This window comes from Rhinolophus sinicus, chromosome 8 (genome assembly GCF_057876585.1).
Source record: "Rhinolophus sinicus isolate RSI-liver-muscle chromosome 8, RSI-T2T, whole genome shotgun sequence".
In the NCBI taxonomy this organism is placed as follows: domain Eukaryota; kingdom Metazoa; phylum Chordata; class Mammalia; order Chiroptera; family Rhinolophidae; genus Rhinolophus; species Rhinolophus sinicus.
The window spans coordinates 31,894,866-31,918,488 of record NC_142508.1 but is presented as its reverse complement, the minus strand read 5'-3'; the positions used below and the strand labels follow the sequence as shown (position 1 = coordinate 31,918,488).

Genomic DNA, 23,623 nt, shown 5'->3' with positions numbered 1-23,623 from the left:
CCAGAGACTCTGCATTACACCAGCCCTGGCACGGGTCACTCTGGCAGTGTAACCAAGCCTCAGGCCAGCGTCTGTGCAGCAGGGACCATGACTACTATCGCAACTTCCTGGTCCCATCATCTCCACCCCCTCCATACTCTCCTGAGCCCGTACCGGGTGAGTGCATCCTGAGAGAAGACGAAACGCCCAACACAAAGAGGCTGCCAGAAGTCCCACCCGAAGTTATGTTCTCACGTGGAAAGTTTTTTGAGCCTTTATTGGTCAGACAATGCTGCTGCCATCTGGAAACATTAATGTAGTTCCCGGGTCTACAGGCCACTCCCACCAAGGATGTTCCCACCAGATCCCCTGTGGAAAAGGCCAAGCTCCGTTGCAAGGGGTGCTGGGAAACTGGCAATCTAGGTCACAAGACAGAGGACCGGCTTAGCTCCTTTTTAAAGGTGCCATACTCAGATTTCTGGGGAATACTATGTGCAATTGATCACCCTAGTGTTTGGAGACATATCATTTCAGAGACCATGAGGCTAAACATTCTTTCAGATGCTCCCAAAGATTTACAGATCCAAATGCACATATTCCATACTCAGAAAATATGTCCACTGGTAGAGGAATATAGGGGTATCTTAAATCTGTGATCTCATTTCATTTCTGGGAATCTATTACAGGGACATGAGCACGTACTGCATGAGGAATTGATATTATCTCAGAAACACACTTGTAAAATGGAAATTATAGAAAGCTATTAATTTTTATAACTATGTAAGGTGACAGATGTTAACAAGACTTACTGTGGTGGTCATTTCACAATGTATATAAATATCAAGTCATTATCTTGTACACCTGAAACTAATATAATGTTATATGTCAATTATACCTCAATTAAAAAATAGGAAGCTATTAATAATGGCTATGTAGTGATTCAAAGATGGTGGCAGAATTGTCTCTGGGGAAGTATCATTGGATGGTGAAAAAAAGTGAAGATCTCACTTTTAGAAGTTTTAGTAGTGACATCCATGAGAAGACATACACAATCACATAACTTGTACATTTTGAAAAGAAAAATCCTTGGTGTACCAAGGATAATTTGGATATTCTTTTTTTCTTTTAAGATTTTATTGAGGAAGAGTGTGTACTTCCAGGACTTTTTCCAAGTCAAGTTGTCCTTTCAATCTTAGTTGTGGAGGGTGCCATTCAGCTTCAAGTTGTCCTTTCAGTCTTAGTTGTGGAGGGCGCAGCTCAGCTCCAGGTCCAGTCGCCATTGTTAGTTGCAGGGAGCGCAGCCCATCATCCCCTGTGGGAGTTGAGGAGTCCAACTGGCAACCTTGTGGTTGAGAGCCCATTGGCCCATGTGGGAATTGAACTGGCAGCCTTCAGTGTTAGGAGCACGGAGCTCCAACTGCCTGAGCCACCGGGCCAGCCCCAATTTGGACATTCTTGATTGGCAAGTTTTTAAAGTGTGTGTTTTGTGTTTTTTTTGCTATTTTATACTTATAACTACTATATTGTACCCCCTCAGTAAAATCAAGCTACTTAGCACAATGTATTAGTCATTTTGTGTAAAATGCAGAATTGAGAAAAATACACACACGCAGAAGCCAGGGGCGATGCAGTCTCAGAAAATATCTGAGAAGGCCTGAAGCCTTCATGCTGGGTTGGTTAATGATGGCCTTTCCGTGCATGGAGCCAGGCCCTAAACACTAGGAAAGATGGCTTTCTGGTTTGCTAAGATGGAGTCTTAGTAACAAGAGAGCAACTATACTATCACCTTTCACTAATCAAGGGAGTGACATCCATCATATTTGCAGGCCCACACTCAAGGGAAGGGAATTATACAGCTGTGTACACCAGGGAAAGGGAATCTTGGGGACCATCTTGGAATTTTGCTTTCCACAGTGGTTTTGCTAAGACACATATGCCCATGAAGATTCATGCTCTTCCCTTCCTTGTTGACTTGATTAAAAATCAGTCTAGCCTCTCCATGCTGGCATCCATATACAGTATGTAGTCCAGCAAACCAACACTGTAGTATGTACCATGCTGCCCTCCAATGACCAGAAGGCCTAGCCACAGACCTTGATGGATTCCAGAGGCACAAGGTGTACTGGAGCCTGGTTTCCCCACTTTCTGGGCTCTTACCTGATTTGGAACCCTGGGATATAATCACTCTGAGAATTATTGGCAATGGAGTGGATTTTCCCCCTCCTTCCTCTAGTACCAAGTTGATGTTCTCAGTCTCCTTGTGTGTAAATGGAGACAAGCTACTGGTTTTGATAGGTAATATCACTGGGAAAGTTCCATTTAATGAAAGTGGCTCCTTAGCATGGTCTGGGAGACTGCTCAAAGAAATTACTTGTATTTCTGGTTAGGACCAAGAAAAGAAAATCCTGACAATTTCTCTTTCACACTTGCGAAGTTGGATTTTTTTTTCTTTCCAATTAAGTTATAATTATTCACGAACTATGAGAGTGAAGAAGCAAGAACTGCTATGTATTTATTTTCTGTTACACACTTCTAGTTTTCTTTCCTTAGAAAGCTGTTGTATAGGGTTCTCAGGGAGTGAGTTCTGCTCATGTCCTCAGTCTGTCATCCCTGCCATTGTTTACACTGGGTGGCATGTGCTGCAGCTCTTTTATTTGCTTTTACAGAGTTCCCATTTTTGCAATGTGCACAGCATTCTGTATTTTTGTTTTCTTTACAAACTTTTGCTTATCCTTCAATTTCATCTTTTCAATATGTTTTCTTCTTTTTGATCTAATAACTAAAATATAGACATACTGTTATTGAAAGACAAATAAATGAGGAATAGAAATGGAGAAAAAAGAGGTGAGGAAAAATGGAGCGAAAAATAAGGGTGCAAACAGTGGATTTTCAGTACATAATAACTGTTATTTGTCTGATAAGGATGGTGAAAATTAAATTTTAAAATTATTTTCCCACTTTCTGTATTCAAGCTTTATAAATGCCCAGTAAAAAAGTAAATGTAGAAAAGTTATAATCCAATGTCATGAAAAAACATTGAAAAAAATCTTTTCTAAGGGTAAGGAAGAGCCATCTGCCTAAATAAGCATCACTTATCTCTTCTCCTCATAGCCTTCCAGCCTCTTTCCTACCGTCTATGTCTGGTCTTATTAGAGAGGAGATCCATGCAGGGGACAATTAATAGGATTAAATCAGACACTGCACTCTCTCCATATTTCTGATGTAGAATTTTAAAAATTCCAACATGAGGACTTCTACAAAATAAGGTTTATATGAGCATATATGTTGCCCTCTCCTCAGAAGGATTTGCAGGTATGGTGAACATCTCTCAGACAGGTGTCTTTGACCTGGGGATAGTAACCTCTGTTTTGTGGGCCTGGATCCCGTTTCCACATTACATTGAGACACACGGTGCAGACAGGACATCCACTTGTTTGTGTTCTAAACTTGAGAATAATGGCACATTAATAACTATGCTTAAGGGAAATGTCTTGTCTGGGAAAAGGTTTTTTTCCTGAACTCTTTTTTCAATCCTTAGAATTTCCCTGCAAAAGGAACCAAGCAACCACACAGTTGTTAACCACTGTATAATTTGATGAGAACAGTTCATTTATGTAGGTGTGGCTGTAAATATTCATCTTTCTTACCTCAAACTCCATTAACTCCCACTTGGCTTTGCGTTTCAAAACCAAACCATCATTGCCAGCTCAGCTTTCATGTGACTTTGGATATGACAAGATAGATAAATTGGTTGATTCTCTACCTGAGTGAATAAACTTTTCCAGTTCCTTCTCATTCTCTGGAAGTAGGTAAGAGGACTCGTCTTGGTGCCCATCCTCGGAGCCCTCCTCTTCATCTCCTAATAATGGTATCCTGACATTTTTACAAAGCAATGCAAGTTGTTGTCTTTCCTCAGCCTGTACCAATCGACTGGAGAAGAATACAGATGAATTTAGGAGCACAATTTTCACAACACATCATCATGTCTTAACCACGTGACTTTTTGACTGAAAAAGAGTCACCAGTACATGGTGGTAGGTAGGTGACAGAAGCAGAAATAGACTGTTAAACCAAAGTAATCAAAGATTGTAAATTTGTGCTGACAGGCATAAGAGGAGTAACAGATAATGCCAAGTGTGGATCAGAGAAGGAGTAGGGTGAGGTGAATGAGGCACTTACATTAGGTACAAAACTTCGTAAGATAAATAATATCTTAATGCAATAATTTACAAAAGAAAAATTAAGGCCAAGAACTCCATGATGAACAAAATATCAACATTTCAATAAAGACAGTATAGATATTACAGATTTTCCCTTTTGCTCAGTCTCCAGTACAGCCTGTCCCAACACCATTACTGATCCTGTATTTTAAATGTTGATATTTTGTTCCTTGTGGATTTTGTGGGGCATTTAGATTTTTTAAAAATAGTGTATTAAAATATTATTTATCTTGATTAAGGAGTTTTTCGGCACCCCTTTAAATTTTGCACCTAAGGTGAGTGCCTTGCTCACTTCACCATAGGTCCAACCTTAGATGTTTAACATGGAAATGGGTAATAGAGTGTGTTACTTTTTCCTAACATACTTACCTTCTCAATTCTATTTGACTGATGTAATAAAAAATAATTTTAGGATTGGCTTATTTGTGTTCTAAGGGGTTGTGACGTAGGAGAGGGTGAAGGAGGAGCATCCAGAGGCAAGCTGTGCAGCAGGAAGAACAGGCCTGATCATAAACATCGTTCAAGATAATCAAGAAGCTGGGACAGGACCAGGATTGAGGTAAGGAGAGTGAGGTGCTCCCTTCAGGTGCAAAATTGAAGGAGGTGCCAAAAACTCAGTAACAATGATAAATAGTTTAACTCAGTATTTCTTTTTAAAATGAAGTGAATGGAGAAAATCCATAATAAACCAAATATCAAAATTTTAAATAAAGACACATCCAGTAGTGCTGTGACAAACCATATGGGAGCCTGAGTCAAAAGGAAAAAGGTGAGTCCCTACATACATGCATGTTTTTATGTATTTTTAAATGGTTATTCTTTTCCAAAACATTAAAGTTGACAACATATTAAAAGATTGAAGAGTGGTCATCAAAACTCACAACATTATTTAAGTTTAAATATTTTATCTGCACAAGAAACAATTTATTATCATTTTACTTCCTTGGTTTAAATGAAAACAAACTTATCAATAGTATTTTTAAAATCTACATCTGGGAAAAATTAACCACTAAAAATTACATGAAAACATATACTTTGGGGCATGTGTTTTCCTTTTGCCTCAGGTTCCAACATAGGTTGGTGTGATCCTGGGTGTGACACAAATGTAAAAGCTGTAAGAGTAGACATTAACTCAGCAATTTAATTGGACGTTGAAAAGTCCAAGAGGATACGTTTTAGTGAGTTATTTTAGAAAACTTTATATCTGTTAACATCTTTGTCTATACTAATGAAATAAACCAAAATAGCAGTTACAGAAATTGATCAAAGGAGATCACCACATTAGATAACACAGAACCAAAAATGCTGGTTACACACTCTCGTTAGCAAAATGTCTTCAATTTTACCTTCAATCTCATTTTGCCTTCATTTGACATACTTCAAGGTGGTCCTAAAATGGCTCCCTTAAAAAACATCCAGGGCTGGCGCAGTGGCTCAGGTGGTTGGAGCGCCATGCTCCTAATGCCGAGGTAGCTGGTTTGAGTCCCACACGGGCCAGTGAGCTGCACCCTCTACAGCTAAGATTGTGAACAGCTAAGATTGTGAACTACTTTGATAACAACAAGTTTCTAGTGAAAAAGAGAGTGGTCACTCCTTTTTGCTTTGTATTATTAAGATTCCTTCCAGATAGCAAGTGCACTTGAGAACACCACATTTTGGGAGGATAACTAGCATCTCAGACAGTTGCTTTCAAACATTTTTGACCATGAACCACAGTAAGAAAAGTTTTACTTCACAACCATGTATCTGTCTGTCTGACAAGTTACTTTAATACATGTAATACTTTCTAATATGTTCTATTCTTCTAAATTGTATTCTGTTCTGTTTCTTTTTATTTTCTTCTTTTACATTTATATTATGACCCAATATGAGTACAGTTCATATTCTGAAAAACACTGGTCTGGAAATTTATAGTGATTATAAAAATTTAATGATTATAAAAATTATCATTATTATCATCATCACTAAATAATAATTTAGTTACTTTATATCTTGCTTAAGGATGGTAATGTTACTTAGCATATACTTACTATATCATATAGGAAAAAGTGATCCCACAAATCAGGGCAATGCTTAAGGCTATACATGCAATTGTAACGACTTGAACAAGAGCAGGTCTATGCAGAATCAGTGCTAAAAATGGAAAGAAAAGAAGTTCGCACAGAATTTCATTTCAGCTATGCCTGGCAGTTAATATATTTGTTAATCATATTGTTATTCCAAAGGGAAATGTGACAGAAAATGAGAAATACCATTTAAAAAGAGCATTTTTAATTTTTAAAAATGCAGAGATGAGATTGCTTCTGTAATCAAATATAATTTGAATTCACATGTAATCACTGACTCCCCTTTTTCATCTGCCTCCTGTCCTTGGTTGAAGCCCTCTCTTTTACTCTATAGAGATACGGGGGTCCCTGACTCAGTACAGCAGCACCTGCCATGTATGCAGCTGGCAGGAGAGTAGCCTTAGTGTTACAACTCAAGTGTTGCCTTGATGGTCTCAGGGTGTGCAGTGCTATAATGAAAGAATATTACAGAGCAACTCAGGGTACAATTCCACAAACCGGCATCCCAGAAATTGGTGTTTGGGGCTATCGAATGTAGTATAGAACTCTGGTCATTTTTTATAGGCTCAGATGTATCATCCTTCCCATCATCTGAAATAAAAAAGAAAAGCTAGAGATTTGTTTGTACAAATTGAACAAAAGTACAATTAGAAAGTAAGTACATTACTCAGCCACTTGTAAATTCTGACTAATTGAAGTGACTACTCCATGTCCCTCACTTGGCCTTCCCTCACTTTCTGTCTCTTCACTGGTACAGGATGAGGAGTTCAGTGACTGGGCTGAAAAATGCCTTGAGGTTCACATCTCAGTGAAAAGTTAGCCTGACATGATGAAAAGAACCTGGACTATGAAAATGCTAGCAGTGCAAAATGCTTAATTGTAGACTGTAGGTGTGGGGTTTATGAATGTGTACTCTACAATTCTTTCAACTTTTCTGTATGTTTTCAGATTTTAATAATGAAGTACTGGGGGAGAAAATAAAAATATGGGTTACAGATGGTTTCAATGCAATGAGTACTGAAAATTGGATGTTCGGTCTGGCAGTGCAAAGGGCATCCGGGACCTAGACAAAGGCGGTGTTAGCAACATGGTGGGGATTTAATGTTGACTGAAACAGGTTCAAGAGAGAATGGGAGGAAAGGAATTAAAGTCTGTGAGTTTTGGAAACTCTTGAAGAGCTCTGCTGTAAAGGCGGGGAGAGAAATGGAGGCAGCTCCTGAAAGGGGCTAAGCAATCAAGAGATGTATTTTGTTTAAGATGGGGACCTTGACAGCATGTTTGTATGAGAATGGGACTGATATTTTAAGTTGTGATACAACAGGAAGTCACCAAGCAGAATGGGAGAGCAAGTGGACTAATGAAATGGAGTAGCATATTTTTTATAAAACTTCCTAGAAATGGAACTGCTGTATATAGTGACTGTATTTTCTTATTTTCTGTATTTTTGATGCACTGGCATTTGAGGCTTTGTTCCTGGAGAGACTCTAGGCTAGTATTTCCTAGAGCAAAGGACTCCCCTGTGAGCATGCTTTTGATATACAAACGAACCAATTCAGAGCCCACACCCCCATATATGGATTCATATATGGATTTGTATATGATGTCATATAACACTTCCTTTGTCAAACATTCACACTCCAAGCTGATGAATCAAAAAAAGTTAATAGGAAGGAGTCTGGGAGCTAACAGGAACAAGCCTAACAATTAACTGATGAGTCAAAATGAGTTAATAAGAATGAGTCTGGGAGCTAAGGGGAACAGATTCAAAGATTAACCACTTAGCTCTGAGTCCCCTGGTTAGCACTACACTTGCAGGCTGACAAACACCAGGACAATTTTTGGAGGAAGCCACCTGCAACAACAGTTCTTTGAAGAGGCCAGCCACAATGGTAAACAACTACAAGATGACTAGCCCCCTGCATCCTGCATAGAAAAATATAAAACCCCAGCTAAACAGCAACCTGCTGCAGCTGTCTACTCTAAGACCCTGCCCCTAGCAACCCCTCTGCCAGTGTTTCTCTCCTTACTATGTGTGACAGCCATCTTTTTAGACACTGCCATGGGCATTCTCTCTGCCTGATGTTTAATAAAACTTTCCTTGCTTTCCTACTTGTGAATTCTTTCACATTCTGTAAATGACCAGGGGTAATTATATGTGTGGGGACAGAGCCAGGAGTGCAGTTTCCTGGCTCTCGCCCCCATGTGGAAAGGTGCTGTCTCAGGTAGTAAATGGCCATCAACTGTGATTGGATGGCCATCAGCTGTGGGTAGTTGGCCGTCAGCTGTAACCAGTGAGCCATTGGCCACTAATATAACTGCCATGGCTACGCTAGCAGCAAATGGGGGCTAGCAAGAAGATGGTGGCTGAGCTAGCAAGAGCGGATTGCAGTTAGCATGGCGGATTGCAGTTAGCAAGTGAGGTTGGTTGGCAGAGAGAAGTGGACAGCAGGTTGCAGATCGTGTGGCTCCTGCTTCCTGTGTCTCCAACCCAGCCGCCAGCAAGAATATAGTGGTATGATTCCCCTATCTATGGCTCCGTGGGTGTTCCTTTTTGGACTCACTATGTGCTGTGTTCTTATGTGGGGAGCGGTACCAGAGACCCCTCATGACACCCTGCATGACAATACGCCAATACATTTTGGTGCTGAAACTCAGGAGTTCGACTCTACCTCTTTCTCTCCCCTGCTGGGGATTTCCCCCGGTGGCTTGCCAGAGCCTCTCATGGATCCCTTCTCTTAAGAGTTGGAAATTGACGTTTTCTGACTGGGGCTACTGTCCAGTGCAATTGAAAGCCCAACTTCTCTGTTGTTTGGGGAATCCCATTGCCAGACCTGTTGTGAGGCTCCTTTCTTTTTCTTAGGGGACAGGCAAGTCATTTTGGCTGCACTCTTAGTGGGCATGGCATGGACATGTAAAAGCCTCCAAGGCATCCGCCACTTTAAAGAAGTCTCCTGTGACAGGATAATCTGGTAGCAGTCCAGGACTCTAGGGCTAGGTCCTGCCGAGTGCAAGTCAAAGACTCACTCATCATACAGGCACACAGTTAAAGATACACAGTCTCCCTCCCCAATGGCCACTCCCTATAGTTCTTTGCGGTGACTTGCTCCCCATCTAAATTCTTCTTTCGCTTTCTCTGGACCTCTGTCGCTGCCTCCACGGGTCAACAGGTCTTTGGTTGGTAAGAGATACGCCTGGAGATGTCTGTGGGGCAACAGGAATTCCACAGGCCAGGTCCACAACCCTCACCTCGATCTTAGGTGGGGACGCCCTCACAACTAATGGTCATTTATTTCCTCTCTTTCTCTGGAGTACGCAGTAACAAGTGTTCTAATTCCGTAACTCCCGAGTCAGAGACTCCAGAGGATCTTTGGGGATGCCCCTCGAATTCTTAGTCTGGCGATCACAAGGCCACTGTCCCTAGCACCATGGGCAGCTCCTCCTCTGTCCCTCTCGACTCCCCTCTTGGCCGTTTTTTCAAGAATTAGATCAAATTTGACCTCTCTCCTCTCAAAAAGAAAGCTTTTTCCAACTCTCAGTTACTTTCAAGATCTAGCAGATAGCCTGAAGTGTCAACATAGCCACTACCACTGCCTGAGGCTGAGGTAACTGGAAAAAAAAAAAAAAAAGAGGCACTTTTAAGAAGAAACACAAGTGGTTGATCTCTCAAGCCAAACCTCCACCCTTTTATTACAGCCTCTTTGAAACTGTCCTATTGGGGCAATTAAAGATCTTAGGTCCTCTTTGCAATTGTTGGTAATTCTGTTTTTGTGTATAATCTGTGCTTGTCGTATTTTACATGTAGCATTTTTGCCTCTGGATAGTATTACTAGTTTATAATGTTTAATTGGCTTTAAATAAAATTTTAAGTGCTTATATAATAAAAACTGACCCAAATACTTTTCAGGATCATGTGATCTAAGAAAATATTTGATACTAAGGCTGGTATAACTTTTGGTTAAATAGACATGCCTTTTAAGGTTATTTACATTAAATATAATATCTTTTGTTTTATCTAAGTTGCAAAAATAAATTTGTGTTATCTCTGTTACAAAATTTGTCAAGAAAATAGCTTGGGTAATAATTAAAATCTCATAAAGTTAAAAGCTAATAAGAAGTAAATAAAATACAGTTTTAGATGAAACTTTTCAGCAATAATTATACAATATAGATGCTTGGACATGGTTTCTCAACATCTGTTAGTAACTTAAAATTTTAGTTTTGCTAAGTTATGTTAAATAATAAAAATTATTAAATATCTAGGTATTTCAAAATAATAAAATGCTGAGATATTAATTATTAGATAGGTCTGGGTTCATCTATTTCTGGCTTTTTATCACAGGAAGGTTATAAAAATAAATTAAGAGCTATTAATAAATACATCTTGTGGGCATCCAGTTAGCTCAATTAGTTAGAGCTCAGTTGGTTAGAGCGTGATGCTTGTAACACCAGGGTTACCAATTCCATCCCCGCATGGGCCAGTGTGAACTGTGCCCTCCACAACTAGATTGAAACAACTACTTGGAGCTGATGGGTCCTGGAAAAACACACTTAAAATAAACAAAAGTTTAAAAACAAACAAACAAAAAATATGTATCTTGTATTTTATTACAAAAACTTATGCTTTTGAAGGTTGCAAAATATGTTGCTGAATTTGCCAATGGAAATGATAAGTACTTGCTTTCAGCTATCAGTAAAAAGTAAGGTTCTAAAGATTATAGATTAATTAAGTAAACAAATTTGAATATCAAAAGTAAGTTATTACAAAATTAGAGTTAAGTTCTCTCTGCTAAGTAAGACAAAGTTTGTTAGACTAGTGATCAGCTACTGATATTAAGAAAAAGTTTTCTCCCTGAAAAGCAAACATTATATATGTTATCAGAATAATTTACTTTATATTATCTCAATTAGGTCTTTTGTTACTCAAGAAAACTAAATCTAAGAACTAAGTTGTGCTACTGCTAGGGTTCATGTGCCTTTCTTGGTATCAGATATAGGCCAATATAAGGAAGCTTAGCTTAATACTTTTCCTAATGTGGCAGGCTGTTATAATAGTTCTGACTCACTGTTGCATCCTTGATAAAGAGGCTCAGATCCTAAAAGAAGGCCAGGGAATTTGTTACAATGTCTTTTACAACTAAGACAGGGAAAACAAGGAAAGAATAAACAACAAGACCAGAGACAGGCCAGCCTTTTGGCTGCAGTTATAGACATCCCAAGGCCAAAGCCACCTCATGGCCACCCTGACAACCTCAGAAGAGGAACACCAGGCGAAGGAGCCTGCTTGGAATGTAAAAGCCCAGACCACTGGAATAAGGAGTATCCTAATCCTCCAAAGCAGCTGTGTCCCCTGTGCAAACTAAAAGGGCAGTGGAGGAGGGATTGCCCCTGTTCTGAAGGGAGCAGGGACCAACTCCTTCCCTGAAAATGGCTGTAATTGACTGACAGGTCCAAAGTACCCAGCAGCGGCTCCCAAGAAGAAAGAGGCTGTCATCATCACTGGGGTAAAACTGTGGGTGACCCTTGAAATGGAAGGTAAGCCTGTTAATTTCTTGATTGATACAGGAGCCACTTACTTTGTCTTTACTCACTCTGGAACTGTTTTCTTTGAAACCTGCTCGGTTGTAGGGATAAATAGAGCACCTAGATTTAGGCTCATACTCAGCCTATTTCTTGTCAGTGGCCTGTACCTTGGTGTTTCAAAAGGACTCTAGCAAAAGTTGTCAGGAGTCCTCTAAGCCCTGGCTCTAATTGCTGCCCATTACTTTAGATTCTAACTTCAATTCTGTTATTTCTTATATTATTAACTTAGGAGAGGTTCAACAGGCACTGAAGAAATATAGGGACTGCACCTTCCACAGGCCGTCCCCTCTGCTCTCTCTATAGCCCTGTAAAGCCAAGAGACCAAGAATTATTACAAGGGCTGGTCCAGTGGCTCAGGCAGTTGGAGCTCCGTGCTCCAAATGCTGAAGGCTGCTGGTTCGATTCCCACATGGGCTAGTGGGCTCTCAACCATAAGATTGCTGGTTCGACTCCTCAACTCCTGCAAGGGATGGTGGGCTGTGCCCCCTGCAACTAACAATGGCAACTGGACCTGGAGCTGAGCTGCATCCTCCACTATTAAAGATTGAGAGGACAACAACTTGACTTGGACAACAACTTGACTCGAAAGGACAACTCACTTTCAGAATAGTGTGTTCTGAAAGTACACACTGTTCCCCAATAAAGTCCTGTTCCCCTTCCCCCAATAAAATCTTTAAAAAAGAATTATTACAAGTCTAGAAAAGAGGGGTCCCCAACAAACCAGTTAACTCCTAAATGGAAGGGATCTTCTACAGTTCTCCTGAGCATCCCAACTGCCATTGGGCTGCAGAGACTCAGTAGCTGGGTCCTCTTCCCTCCAATCAAATGTATTTCACTTAAGTCTCCACAGGACTACCCCAGAAAGAGAGACTGTTGTACCTGTTTCTGTGAGCCAATTACAGATCTTAAGCTCCTCTTCAAACAAGCAAGTCAATCTCCAAAGACTGATAAGTACTAGTAATTAATCCCAGACTCCTGGAGCTGCTCTTTATTACTTTTCTCTTAAGACTTCTTGTTTTCCTCTTTACTCGCACTCCACCTGGGATCCCCTTTCCACTCTTGGGGATCCTGGTTCTCACCTTTACTGGTTCCCTTCCTTATTATTCTTGGTTTACTTCTATTTAGACTGTACCTCTTTAACCTTCTGGTTAAATTTGTCTCTTAAGTTACAGATGGTTCTCATGCAGGGCTTCCAACCCATCCCCACAAGTAACTCTGAAACCGCCCTCAGCCCCATAGATCAGAGCTCCAACTGCTGGCCTGAAGCCTCCAGCTTGGTCAAGTCCTTAGATGAAACTGCCCAGATTTTCCAAAGCCCAGTTGCACCACCATCCTTGACTGGCAATCTCTTAGGTAGGGCCAGCTCTAAGTACTACCCAGCTCTGAAGGAGTTACAGAAGATAGACCCTTGTCCCAGACCCCAAAGATTTTCATTGCTGATCAGAGATGGGAGAATGATGAGTCAGAGAAAGAGTTAATAAGAAGAAGTCTGGGAGCTAACAAGAGTAAGCCTAAAGCTTAACTGATGAGTCAGAAATTGTTAATAAGTCTGGGAGCTAAGAGGAATAGGTTCAAAGATTAACCACTTAGCTCTGAGTCCCCTGGTTAACACTACATTTACAGGCTGACAAACATCAGGACAATTTTCAGAGGAACCCAACTGTGGCAACAGTTCTCAGAAGGGGCCAACCACAATGGTAAACGACTGCAAGATGACTAGCCCCCTGCATCCTGCATAGAAAAATATAAAACCCCAACTAAACAGCAACTTGCTGCAGCTGTCTACTCAAGACTATGCCCTTGGCAACCCCCATCCCCCCACCCTCCACCAGTGTTTCTCTCCTTACTACCTGTGGCAGCCGTCTTTAGACACTGCTTTGGGGAGCCTGACCTTTAATAAAGCTTTCCTACTTTTCTGAGTCTTGTGAATTTGGGGGGACAGAGTCCCAGAGAGCAGTTTCCAGGCTCTTGGCCTCACATGGAAAGGTGCTGGCTTGGGTAGTAGATAGCCGTCAGCTGTGGCTAGTTGACCATCAGCTGTAACCAGTTAGCCAATTAGCCACTGATATAACTGCCTCAGCTGTGTTGGTTGGTCAGTCGGTTGGTTGGCAGGCAGAGAAGTGGACAGCAGGTTGCAGGTCTTGTGGGTCCAGCCTTGTGGGGGCGGAGCCCCAGAGAGTAGTTTCCAGGCTCTCGGCCTCACATAGACAGGTGCTGGCTCAGGTAGTAAATGGCCAAGTGTGATTGCATGGCCATCAGCTGTGGCTAGTTGGCCGTCAGCTGTAACCAGTGAGCCATTGGCCACTAATATAACTGCTGTGGCTACGCTAGGAGAGAGGAGAGAAGGGAGAAGAGAAAGAATGGGGCTAGCAAGAAGATGGCGGCTGGGCTGGCAAGCGTGGATGGCGGTTTGAAGACAGTGTGGATCCAGCCTCCAGTGAGAGTATAGTGCCGCCAGAGAGAATAAAGTGGTATGACTCCCCTACCTATGGCACCGTGGGTGTTCCTTTTTGGCCTCACCATATCCTGCGTTCTTGTGTGGGGAGTGGGAGCGGAGACCCCGCGGGCCTCCCTGCACGACAAATGGCGCAGCGAGCAGGGTCTCCGGCACGACACATGGCGTAGTCGGCAGGATATGGTGCCAGCCAAAGCTCTCCAAAGGACGGTGGAGCAGTTTGTGAGTGTGAACACCCAGTCTGAGGAAGACCAGGAGGAGCAGCTGCCGGAGAGCTGGACCCCCGTGGAGGGGTGGGAGGACGTGGACGGTTCTCCCACCAGCACAGGAAAAGCCATGCAGCTGCTGGAGAGATGGAGCCCCGTGGAGAGGTGGAAAGATGTGGACGGTTCTCCCACCAGCACAGGAAAAGCCATGCAGCTGCTGCAGAGATGGAGCCCCGCGGAGAGGTGGAAAGATGTGGACGGTTCCCCAACCAGCACAGGCCGGAGAAAGCGAAGGTCATTGCAGCCCTGTGGGCCGGGGAAGTTCCTGCTCAGGCAGCCCGGATGCAGGACTTATAGTCCCAGGAGGTAACGCTTGCTGAGTCCTCCGTGGGAGATGAGGGTGAGGTCAAGGTCATCCCTCACCCCCAGGACAGCCCTGGCGAATGACTATGGACTATGGGGAATTGCCTTCCATCCCTAATTTAATGGACCGCTTGACTGTTTGTTTGGGAACTGTTGTTAGTGGAACTGGGGGATATTTGCTTTTGTCTCTTGACTGGCCGCCATTGAGAATATGTAAGCACCTTGATTGTGAGTCGCTGTTGTTCCAGCAGGGTACCCTGAGAGGCACAGAGAGAGTGGCAGTGAGCTGAGAGGTCTGGCTGAGCCCTGAAGATACCCTGGCTGTGCCCAGGAAGTCGGGCTGTTCCCAGAGAGAGTGGCAGTGCCCTGAGAGCCCTGGCTGTGTCCAGGAAGTTTGGCTGAGCCCTGAAGATACCCTGGCTGTGCCCAGGAAGTCGGGCTGTTCCCAGAGAGAGTGGCAGTGCCCTGAGAGCCCTGGCTGAGTCCAGGAAGTTTGGCTGAGCCCTGAAGGTACCCTGGCTGTGCCCAGGAAGTCGGGCTGTTCCCAGAGAGAGTGGCAGTGCCCTGAGAGCCCTGGCTGTGTCCAGGAAGTGTGGCTGTGCCCACAGAGAGTGGCAGTGCCCTGAAAGCCCTGGCTGTGTCCAGGAAGTGTGGCTGTTCCCAGAGAAAGTGGCAGTGCCCTGAGAAATCCTAGCTGTGCCCAGGGAAACTAGTGGTACCCTAAGAAGTCCAGGAAGTCTGGCTGTGCCCAGGAGTACTGGTGGTGCCCTGAGAAACCCTGGCTGTGTCCGGGAAGACAGGTGGTACCCTAAGAAGTCCAGGAAGTCTGGCCGTGCCCAGAAGCACTGGTGGTGCCCTGAGAAACCCTGGCTGTGCCCAGAGAGCCTGGCTGTGTCCAGGATATTGCATTCACCCCCAGGCTCCTCGCACAGGTCCCCTCGCGGAAGACGCTTGTCGCGTAGATTGTGAGGCGAGAGCCTGTAGGGGTGGAGTGTGGGGGCGGAGCCCCAGAGAGTAGTTTCCAGGCTCTCGGCCTCACATAGACAGGTGCTGGCTCAGGTAGTAAATGGCCAAGTGTGATTGCATGGCCATCAGCTGTGGCTAGTTGGCCGTCAGCTGTAACCAGTGAGCCATTGGCCACTAATATAACTGCTGTGGCTACGCTAGGAGAGAGGAGAGAAGGGAGAAGAGAAAGAATGGGGCTAGCAAGAAGATGGCGGCTGGGCTGGCAAGCGTGGATGGCGGTTTGAAGACAGTGTGGATCCAGCCTCCAGTGAGAGTATAGTGCCGCCAGAGAGAATAAAGTGGTATGACTCCCCTACCTATGGCTCCGTGGGTGTTCCTTTTTGGCCTCACCATATCCTGCGTTCTTGTGTGGGGAGTGGGAGCGGAGACCCCGCGGGCCTCCCTGCACGACAAATGGCGCAGCGAGCAGGGTCTCCGGCACGACAAGCCTCCAGTGAGACTATAGTGCCTCCAGTGAGACTATAGTGGTATGACTCCCCTATCTATGGCTTCGTGGGTGTTCCTTTTTGGCCTAGCCATATCCTGCACTCTTATGTGGGGAGCGGGACCAGAGACCCCGCAGGCTGCCTCGCACGACAAAGAGCTCAGCAAGCAGGGTCTCCCACAGGACAGAATTCTTCCATATTCTGCAAACGACCAGGGGTAATTCTATGCCAATAACAAGCCAATTCTATCTGCCCTCAGTCACCCCAGGGATAGGTACTGGACAACTAGGAACCATTCCTATAGCCCAGAACCTGCTGAAATTATTCAAGCTATCCAACCCTAAGCTTACTCCATGTACCTACCTCACTTCACCCATTCCTTCCCCTGCAAACCCCAATAAAGGCTCTGGGCCGCTCTCCCATCTTCCTCCTGCCTCCTAACCCTGGTCCTTCCTTACATGGCCCTGCATAGTGTAACATGCCTGTTTCTAGGGATCTGTGCATATAAACATTTTCCTTCATAACAATCATTTTCATGTCTGTGTGTCTTACCATACCTGAGTAAAACAAATCCCATGTATATTTCAACACTCTGGGTCAAAAAATAAACGCATCCTTTTTATAAGAATTGCCAATTACCCACTATAGAAATTGCAATCATTCCTAACCTACAAGCAAATGGGAGATTGTACTTCCCTACTCCTTTGCCAACAGTTCATTATGAAACATTTTGCCCACTTTCAACATGATAGCTAAAACTTGGAAATATGGTGTATTTCCAATGTGTATTTCCCTTATTATAAGTTAGGCATCTTTCCATATAACCAAGAGCTAAGGGTTACACGTGAAAATTGGAGTCTTCCAGTGATCTGATCAGGCAATTCTTTCCTCTGTCTCCATATTAGAATCTACACTTGAGACCCAAAGCTTGGGCAAGGAGGAGGTCTCAGTGAAGCTCTAGTGCAAGCTCACAAAACAAGTAGGTGTCAAAGTAAGGACTAGAATGCAGGCCCTTTGATACCATGGCCACAACTCAGTCTCTGGGCTTTGGTGGTGAGGGGGTGAACCTGCAAATAAACTACTCATGATTGAGTTTTAGGAAGATTAATAATGTGTTTGGGATGGATGCGTGTATTAATCATGTATTTTTATTTTCTGACCATCATTGCTAATCCAACTATCCAGAGAGGGCACCTTTTTCTGACGTGCACAAAGGGGCTGCAGAGGTTACTATAGTGGGCGCCCTCTGGAGCCACACACCACAGCAGCTTTGGGAATGCACATGGGTCCCATCCACCCTCCCAGATCCCTTGACTTACCATTATGCCTTGGGAATTGTGGAGGTCTCGCAGCTAGAAGGCCTTTGAAGGGGATCAAAGAGAAGAGACAGGTTTAAGATAGATTTAGGAAAATAAGGAAATAACTTGGTATTAGACGAGGGGGCCTAATATGTAGTTTCCAAATAATTAAGATGATAAATGTGGTTAATAAATTTATTCCAATGCTTAGTAGAAATGTGTGGCTTAGTTTGCAAAAAGCACGTTCTATTTGCATCCAGTGTTTCCTTTCGTGAACATGGACCATAAAGAACATAGCACATTTGGTTTCTTGACTGCTTTTGCAGTCACACAAGCTGGTTGAGGCCCTGGAATGATGCAGTGCAGACTTCAAGGGGATGTACTTTCATCACAAGGCCAGAGAACCAATGCCAGGGAGAGCCCAACAGCAATATTCTTTCCTCCGACACAAATCATATGCTATTATCGTGTGCAGATGGCATTTCCCTTGTACAGAATCGAGACTGTTTATAAGCAGAACATATCTGCACAGAGTTACTGCCTGACTTTATAGATTGTCAGGGTCAGTTCCTCTGCTTTGGGATAAATGGAGTTCAAAATGCAAAGTGTAGAAGAGAAAGGATTATAAAGAACGTTTCACACTTGTAGAGCATCTGTGTCTGGACACCTCCACTCGACCACGAAAACAAGTATATCAAATCACAATTGAAGTCACACAGACACGCTCATAGGACCCAGTGGGCCAGGTTTCTGAGTGCGCTCAAGTGAGATGAACGAGAAGTAGCAATGCCTAAAAAGAGCACTACTTACAGAGAGTGAAGAACATAGGGTTTGATTTCCAAGCAGTGCTTATCTACTATTATTTTATGGGCCAGGCCACTAACAAATACACAAGAAAAGACATTCATATAGCAGATGAGAGGACCCATTTCACTGAATGAACAGCAGAAGGACTTATTGCTGGGTCTTGGGGAAGCCTCTTCTTCTTCTCCTTCTCCTCCTCCTCCTCCTCCTCCTCCTCCTCCTCCTCCTCCTCCTCCTTCTTTTTTACAGATTTTATTGGGGAAGGGGAACAGGACTTTATTGGGGAACAGTGTGTACTTCCAGGACTTTTTTTTTTTCCAAGTCAAGTTGTTGTCCTTTCAATCTTAGTTGTAGAGGGCGCAGCTCAGCTCCAGGTCCAGTTGCCGTTTCTAGGTGCAGGGGGCACAGCCCACCATCCCTTGTGGGAGTTGAACCGGCAACCCTGTGGTTGAGAGGACGCACTCCAGCCAACTGAGCCATCTGGGAGCTCAGCAGCAGCTCAGCTCAAGGTGCTGTGTTCAATCATAGTTGCAGGGGGCGCTGCCCACCATCCCTTGCGGGACTTGAGGAATCGAACTGGCAACCTTGTGGTTGAGAGCCCACTGGCCCATGTCAGAATCGAACCATCAGCCTTTGGAGTTAAGAGCACGGAGCTCTAACCGCATGAGCCACTGGGCCGGACCTGGGAAGCCTCTTCTTGAATCTGAGATAATTGAGTTTTCTTAGAGGACACTTTGAGCTGCTTGGTGACATTTGTGGATTCCTGTGACTGCTTATAGCCTTGAAAACTTATAGCAGTAAAATGTTACTACCCCTTTCTACTTCTTCTCAAACAAGTAAAAACAATGGTTGACACTACCCATTAAGTCTGCTTTTTGTCCAAGTGGGTTTGAACTCACCTGCATAAGGCAAGCATAAACAAAGTGGACATTCCATAAAAAACAAAAACAAAAAGCTGAAAGAACTTCGAACCTGATCCATCACTCCAAAATTGTTAGTCTTTTATCTTATGGATGAAAGGAAATATTCAGCTAGAACCCAGCACTTGCCCTATATATTTATCCGAGGGAACTAAGAAACTCCACTCCCTGTAGAATGTTTAGGTCCTGATTTGGAGTCACCAATGTGAGATCAGCTCAGGCTGCCTCATGGAGTTCCTTCATAGAAACAAGTCAGCCAATAGGGAGACTAACAGAACGCGGGCGTGCCCAGTGAGGTGAAGCTGGCGGGTATAGGAACAAAGACAAGGTAAGGTCCCTGTCCTCAGGGAGCATCCAGATCAGCGGGAAAGGAGAGCTTGCTCCTTCGTCTCTTTCTCCCTGACCCATGTATTTCCTCTTCTGCCTGTTTTTGGTCCCAGGCCTTGGCCCTCTTGTGTCTCCCCAGTCTTCTCCTTGTTCAGCTTAGGTCCACCCTATGCTTATGATCTCGAGAGCAGAGTCCACAATGCATAACTGCGCTCATCTCCTGTTAAACAAAACCTTGAGTGTTATGTTCTGAACTGACAGGCAAGTGTGTGCTTTCTTGTCCTCTAAGAAACCCGAGGGCAATGAAAATGGCTGGTTTCTGGCCATGGACAGAAATAAGCAGTGGTTGACCTCCCCGAGAAGGCCCTCCCTGACTCCCTGGTCTGACTGTTACCTCCATGAGTGCTCCAAGAACACCCGTTCCTGCCCATTGTGGTCCCAACACCCTGACCTGTTCTCGTTAATGTCCCCACTAGCTCACCCATGACGATGACTCCTGAGGGACCCACAGAGCCCGGCACAGGGCTCCGTGTATGTGAGCTGCTTTCCAGTGTATTGCTCCCTCATTGTGACCCAAACCTAGTTATTCACACTTCAAAGTCTACCCGTTTCTGTTCTGCATTGGTACCTACCCCAAAACTGCAGCCATTAGATGAAGTCACTGCCTAGTGGCATCGCCCACAGGTCATCACTATCCTCAGCTGATTTCTGAACAAGCCTGTAGTTCTCTCCCCTGTCCCCCACCCCCATACATCTCCTTCACTGTTTCTAATACCAGTGAGTTAGGCACTCAATGGCTAGCATATACGCAGCCCCACAGGTGTACTAGAAATTAAGATGTCCAGTTAGGATGACTGTTACTGGGCTATTTAGATCATGACCTTGCTTATGTGCATGTACACACAATGTTAACTGTGGGACGTGTCTTGGTGCCTTGGGAACAACCCTAATGCTGGCTCATTCATCAACACTTGTTGAGAACTGACAGTGTGCCAGGGACTGTCCCAGTTCCTGGGGATACAACACTGAGCAATGAAATCCCTGCCCTCTCTGAGCTTTGTCACTATATTACAATTGTTCCTTTCTAATAAGACTGATAAGACAATAGAAAGAAACATAATAAAGTAGTTGTATAGTGTGCTTGAAGCGGATATGTTACATGTAAAATACTAGAACAGGGTAAGGGAATCAAGGATGGGGTCTGCATTTTTAAATAGACCCTCCTTGCCTTAGCCAGGCCTGTGCTGTGTGCTGTTCCTGTGGAGAAGTCAAGAGAATTAGGGGAGGCATGATGGCACGTGGTCTTCAGTAACTTTCCACAATCCAAAGAGGGTTCACAACTGATATCCAACTCTGGCACTTAGCAGCTGGCTCAACCACAGGCACCTACCTCAGATAAACCCAAGCACAACTTCAGAGGCAAAAGATCAGGGAGTATCAGAAACTCTTAGAAAGACCTGGGCAGGTGCCTGATTTAGACTAGTGTACTGGGCAGGATGCAGCACTGCTTAGCTATACGAATAAAATAGAAAAGGGACTTCTGGAGTTCACTCTCACTTTTCCTGTCTTTGTCTTGGAACACTTGTCTCTACAGCTGCTGTCACAAACCTCTGTTCCAGTCTTCCTGAGAAGGGGGATCACAGAGGGGCAGCAGCCTGTGTTTATGGGTTAGCTGGGGAACAGGCAGACACTATACCTCAGGCACGCATTTCCACACCCAGCCTCCTCAAAGTCCTGGGCTGGTGAACCACATTCCAATCACTGCCTGTCTTTCTAATGCCTCGACCTCCCCATCCCAGGATCCATTCCCCAACCCCAACCTCAGTGGGGTTTATAGGGACCAGGACCCCATCCTGTCACTTGTATGCATAACAATTAATGGAGTAGCTGTGACCCCCAAGGGAACTGTGTTCATTGGCCAAGGTAAAAAGCAATCTTCTGAGCACTATTCCAAAAGGAAAAACCACATATTGGATTACAGAGTCCATCAGAAGCAGACACATTAGAACAAATGGACCAAAAATTTTAATTCATCTATTAAATACATGTAAAGAGATAAGGTATGGTACAACAGAAAATGAGAATAACGACACCAAGAATAACGACAAAAAAGAACCAAGAAGTATTAGGTCTGTAAATCAACTGTTGAAATGAAGGCAAAATAGAGAAAATACACAGCAAAATGGGAAGATAGCTGAGGAACAAATGAGCAAAGAGGAAGAACTGAGGTCATGTCCAGACAAAAAGACAAGACATGCTTACATCTACATAATAAGAGTCCTAAAAAGAAATTTTTTAAATGGAAAGGATGAAATATTTAAGAAATGAAATTTCTCAGAATGTAAAACAGATTAAAGACATCAGGTTAAAAGGCCCACAGACATCTTATGAAGCTAAACATATACAAGATGTGATCACAAAATATGGTGAATGATGGTGCCGAGTGCCTTCCAATAGAAAGGCAAGGATCTTCAATATGGGAAGTGGCACGTGGATCCTTAGTAACTGTGTGACAAGTTTCAACTTGTTCAGTACAGTCAGGTGTGAGCTACAGTAAGAGATGTGTTTTCAAGTGTGCTGTAAATCGTGGATCATGAACAACGCATTAACATGAAATGGGCAGTTTCATCCCCCAACATGACAGTGCTCCATGTCACACACAGCTTCTGGTATGACAATTTCTGTCAAATGAAAACATTACGGTGTGCCCTCATCCACTTATTCACCGGATCTGGCACCATGCAACTTCCGACTCTTCCCCAAAGTCAAAATGACCATGAAAGGTTTTGAAACATTTTAATATTTTGAATCAATTCAGGATATGGAGGCAGTCACAACAGTGCAACTAGACACGAAGGAGGACTTCCAGAACTGCTTCAGAAAGTGGCAAGAACAATGGGGTAAGTGTGTTCTGAGGGGGAATTAATGGCAATGTGTCTTTTACTGTAATTATTTTTTTAAATTTAAACATTCACCATGTTTTTTGATCATACCGCATACTTACCAAACAACCCAGCAGTTCCACTCCTACATTCTCCCCCAAGATATATGAGAACTTGTGTACACAGCCTTGTAGAAATGTCCACAGTGGCTGTAACAACGCCAAGATCTGGAAACAACTTAATGTCCTTCTACAGAACAGGATAACTAATGTGGCATGTCCACGTGATGGAATGCTACTCAGCAAAAAAAGGAGCAAACTGCTGACACAAAATACCACATGGATGAGCCTCCAAAAACATGCTGGGCAAAAGAATCCAGCCCCAAAAGTTGGTGTATGAATAGAATGCTGTGTGACTCTACTTACATAAAACTCTAAAAGATGATTCTAATACGTAGTGACAAAGCAGATAGGCAGTTACCCAGGGCTTGGTGGGGTGTGGAGGGATTAACTACAAAGACATGAAGGAACTTTTTGGAGAAGTGAAAATGTTCTGTTTTGATTGCAGCGGTACTTACAGGGTGTGGAAATTTTCAAAATTCATTTAAAAATGATGAATTTTGCCTTAAAAGCAAAGTCATCACCATCCTGTGGTTATTTAAAGCCTCCAGCCTGGATGAGGTCACCAAGAGAGTCTGAGCAGAAAGGAAATGGGCACCCTGCTAGTGAGAGGTAAGGGTGGTGGGGAGACTGAAATGAAGGCCACGAGGCAGGAGGGATGTCCTAAAAGCAGGCGAACATGTTTCAAGGACAAAATGATCCATTAGCTAAGACACTGCTGGTGTCAAGGAAGAAAACAGAATTGACCACTGGACTTAGCAACCTGGAGGCCACTGGCAGCAAGTTAGGCTTGGAGTGGGTTCAACAAAGACTGGAAAAGAAGTGAAGACAGAAAGAACAGACAACTTGAGGCATTTTACTTTCTAAAACGCAGGCACCGGGGCGGCCAGTTAGCTCAGTTAGTTATGGTTCGATCCCCACAGGGTCACTGTGAGCTGCACCCTCCACAACTA

General features: G+C 43.7%; 1 protein-coding gene across 1 annotated transcript; it reads right to left on the bottom strand.

Moving 5' to 3' along the window:
- Positions 1–239: 239 nt before the first annotated feature.
- Positions 240–22,309, bottom strand: C8H19orf18 (chromosome 8 C19orf18 homolog). Its single transcript, XM_074315869.2, has 4 exons — positions 19,282–22,309; positions 6,230–6,364; positions 3,743–3,909; positions 240–1,291 (listed from the first exon to the last, which is right to left on the bottom strand). Exons 1-4 carry the CDS (start codon positions 19,401–19,403, stop codon positions 1,113–1,115), a joined length of 603 nt encoding a protein of 200 aa, XP_074171970.1. The 5' UTR covers positions 19,404–22,309; the 3' UTR covers positions 240–1,112.
- Between the last annotated feature and the right edge of the window lie 1,314 nt (positions 22,310–23,623).